Source organism: Solanum tuberosum, unplaced genomic scaffold, assembly GCF_000226075.1.
Source record: "Solanum tuberosum cultivar DM 1-3 516 R44 unplaced genomic scaffold, SolTub_3.0 scf00092, whole genome shotgun sequence".
Taxonomy (NCBI): domain Eukaryota; kingdom Viridiplantae; phylum Streptophyta; class Magnoliopsida; order Solanales; family Solanaceae; genus Solanum; species Solanum tuberosum.
In genome coordinates, this window is record NW_006239019.1 from 36,660 (window position 1) to 39,631 (window position 2,972).

At 37.9% G+C, this 2,972-nt stretch overlaps 1 protein-coding gene across 1 annotated transcript; it reads left to right on the plus strand.

The window, feature by feature from the left end:
• Positions 1 to 392: 392 nt before the first annotated feature.
• On the plus strand, positions 393 to 1,891 carry LOC102583726 (protein spotted leaf 11). Its single transcript, XM_015308897.1, has one exon. It carries the CDS (start codon positions 760 to 762, stop codon positions 1,693 to 1,695), a length of 936 nt encoding a protein of 311 aa, XP_015164383.1. The 5' UTR covers positions 393 to 759; the 3' UTR covers positions 1,696 to 1,891.
• Positions 1,892 to 2,972: the final 1,081 nt, after the last annotated feature.

Sequence of the window (2,972 nt, forward strand, 5' to 3'; positions counted from 1 at the left end):
GGGGGGGTGGGGGGGGGGGGTCCACACAAACAAAAAAGATTTCTGATATTATTTTTTCATTTCGTCGTTGCTGGGCAAAAAAACAGAGGCGAGAGAGATTGAAAAAGAGAAGAGAGAGGTAAGAAAGGTGAACTATAATTATAAAATGTAATGTGTTTAAAATATAACTATATATAATGCTCTATAATAAATACATAATAATTTTCCCTTCTAGTTTCATGACCATATCTTCCTTGTCCCTCTCCATAATTCCCAATGTCCTAATTATTTTTTGTCCAGCCACCATGACCCACCAGTCCATCTATCTAGACATCCACCTTCTCCGACTTGTTCCATATTGGAAGTTAAAGATATTTATCATCCGAATAATTCTCTCCTGTCACATATTAATGGTTTCATATTACATTCTGTAAATAATTTACAAAGAGATATTACTACAACGATATTGAGTGTGACAATTTACCTTATTGGCTATTGCTTGTTACTTCATCATAAAGTTTACCAATTCTACCAAGTGTCACAATTTTCATTTAAAAACTTTTAAAAAGTCCAACTGGTAGCAATTTTCAATCATTTAAATGTTTTAATTTGGTAAAGATGTCTGTACACAAACCACGGCACACCAAACTCTCCAACACAAAAGTCAACAATGGTGTTTTTATATTGTTGATGTCTATGTATATCCACTATATAAAAGGAATTTCTGATTAGTTCAACGAATAGTAATGCTGAATTTGCCCTAGAAAAAAATCATCGGAAATGGAGGTCAAACGAAGGGCGGTGAAGAATCTCGTTACCAAGCTGAGTTCTGTATCGGAGCAAACACGAACAGAAGCAATTTGTGAGCTGAGATTGATTTCGAAGAACGATCCCGATAGTAGACCGTTGATCGCCGACGCCGGTGCGGTTCCGTATTTATCGGAATCGCTGTACTCGTCGAATAAATTGTCTCAGGAGAACTCAACTGCGACGTTGCATAATCTCTCAATTTCTCACAAAGACTTGCTGATGTCGACGCGGGGGCTCCTTGATGCTCTTTCTCACGCTCTCCGGAATCCGTCTTCTCCTTCCGTCGCTCAGTGCGCCGCTGGCACCATTTTCAGCTTATTGACTGTCGAGTCTTATCGGTCAATCATTGGGCACAAACGTGATATCCTTTTTGGTCTTATAGACATAATAAAAAACCCTAATTCGGATTCTAGAACGGTAAAAGATGCGCTCAAAGCTCTTTTTGGTATTGCGCTTTACCCGATGAATCGTGCTCATATTGTTGAGCTTGGGGCTGTACCTCCGTTGTTTTCGTTGCTGTGTAATGATGGTAGAGCAGGGATATTGGAGGATGTTACTGCGGTGATTGCTCAAATTGCTGGTTGTGAGGAGAGCTGGGAAGCGTTTAGGAAGATATCAGGGGTTGGGGTATTGGTGGATATGTTGGATAGTTCTACTGGATCAAGCAATCGAACTAAAGAGAACGCGATTTCAGCGTTGCTCAATTTGGTGCAATGTGGCGGAGAAGAGACAGTCAATAGTATTCGTGGCATAGTTTTAGGGGCAGTGGATGGCATAATTGAAGTGGCAGAAAATGGAACGGATAAAGGGAGGAGCAAGGCAATGGCGTTGTTGAAGATACTTGATGTGAGTTCTTGTACGTTTCAAGAGGAGCATATGGACTACTTATCAAACCACTCATTATGAGTATGTCAAATATATCTTTTTGGTTATGCTTGTATAGATACCGTTCGTTTAGATTTTGTGTTTGTACTCTTTGTGGTATTATAACAGTGAATGGGGTGTGAAAATGCGTTAATGTGGTTGTAAGAATTAGTTTGGATTGAATACTAACTAAAACAAATTGAATAACCACTTGATTTAAGTCCTCGCTTTTCCTGTTTCTAATTTGTGGATGCAACATTTCGTACAGATTTTAGGTGTTTCTTAAGAAATTTGTATTAATAGACTATTAAGAAATGCATTGCAGTGGCTAGATATTGTTAAAAGGGCCATTGCATTACCTGTTTGATGATGTAGTTATTACCCGTGGGTGAAAACCCAGAGAGTAGGACCTGAATAATTGTAAATACAATATGGTTTGCCTGTTCTTATGTGTGCCATTTTACTATCCTTCATAACTTATAGCAGTAGTTTGGTTCATCGATATGTAACTTTAATAGATTTAACTCATGATTTATTATGCACAACACAAAATACAATAGATTCAAAGGCTTTATATCTACATGTCTAAATCCAACAACTTCCCTTTCTCTTTAGCTTTTCAAATATGTGGTCATGCTTATTTCAAAATAGTTAGTTGTTCAATTTGTCGATTTTCATTTTTTCCCTTCAACCAGTTTGGTGCTTCAGATGAACAAAACTTAACCTTCTGGGATGGGGCAGTGATTCCACATTGTTTTGGGACAATTCACACATTATGTTTACGAATGGGAACATGTTTTTGGACTTGTTACAACTTGAAAAGTTGTAGGTTAGAGCAGATAAGAATGTACAGACAATTACAAAACGTTATCTCCTCTCTCTGCAACATGGCCACACAATAAATGTTGGACTTTGCACAAATCCAATTTTATGAAGTTAGATATTTTGACGAAGTTGAGATTGATTATTCTCTGTTACTTTGACATACAGTTACCTCAAAGCAATGGACTATTTCCAGAAGACTTCCCCTTCTCCATTTCCTTGTTTATCTCCTCATGAGTGTTACAACTTACACCAATGTTCACTTAGCCTAGCATATCAATTAAGCTTTTCCTTTCATTTTAAATACATAGGAGATAGACTTATTTTCTTCTTCTCGTTTTATATCTTTGTTAAGCTTAAATTATATCCGGTTGTTTCCTGGTAACTCCACAGGAGAAAGAACCCTTTGTATCCTGGTAGAAAGGTGCTTAGTTGTAGCAGGACTATCCTGTTAGATGCATACATGCACAGAACACCCCCCCCCCCCCCTGCTACCG

Excerpts from the sequence above, each read along its gene's own strand:
- LOC102583726 (XM_015308897.1), top strand. The coding sequence starts at position 760 with ATGGAGGTCAAACGAAGGGCGGTGAAGAATCTCGTTACCAAGCTGAGT.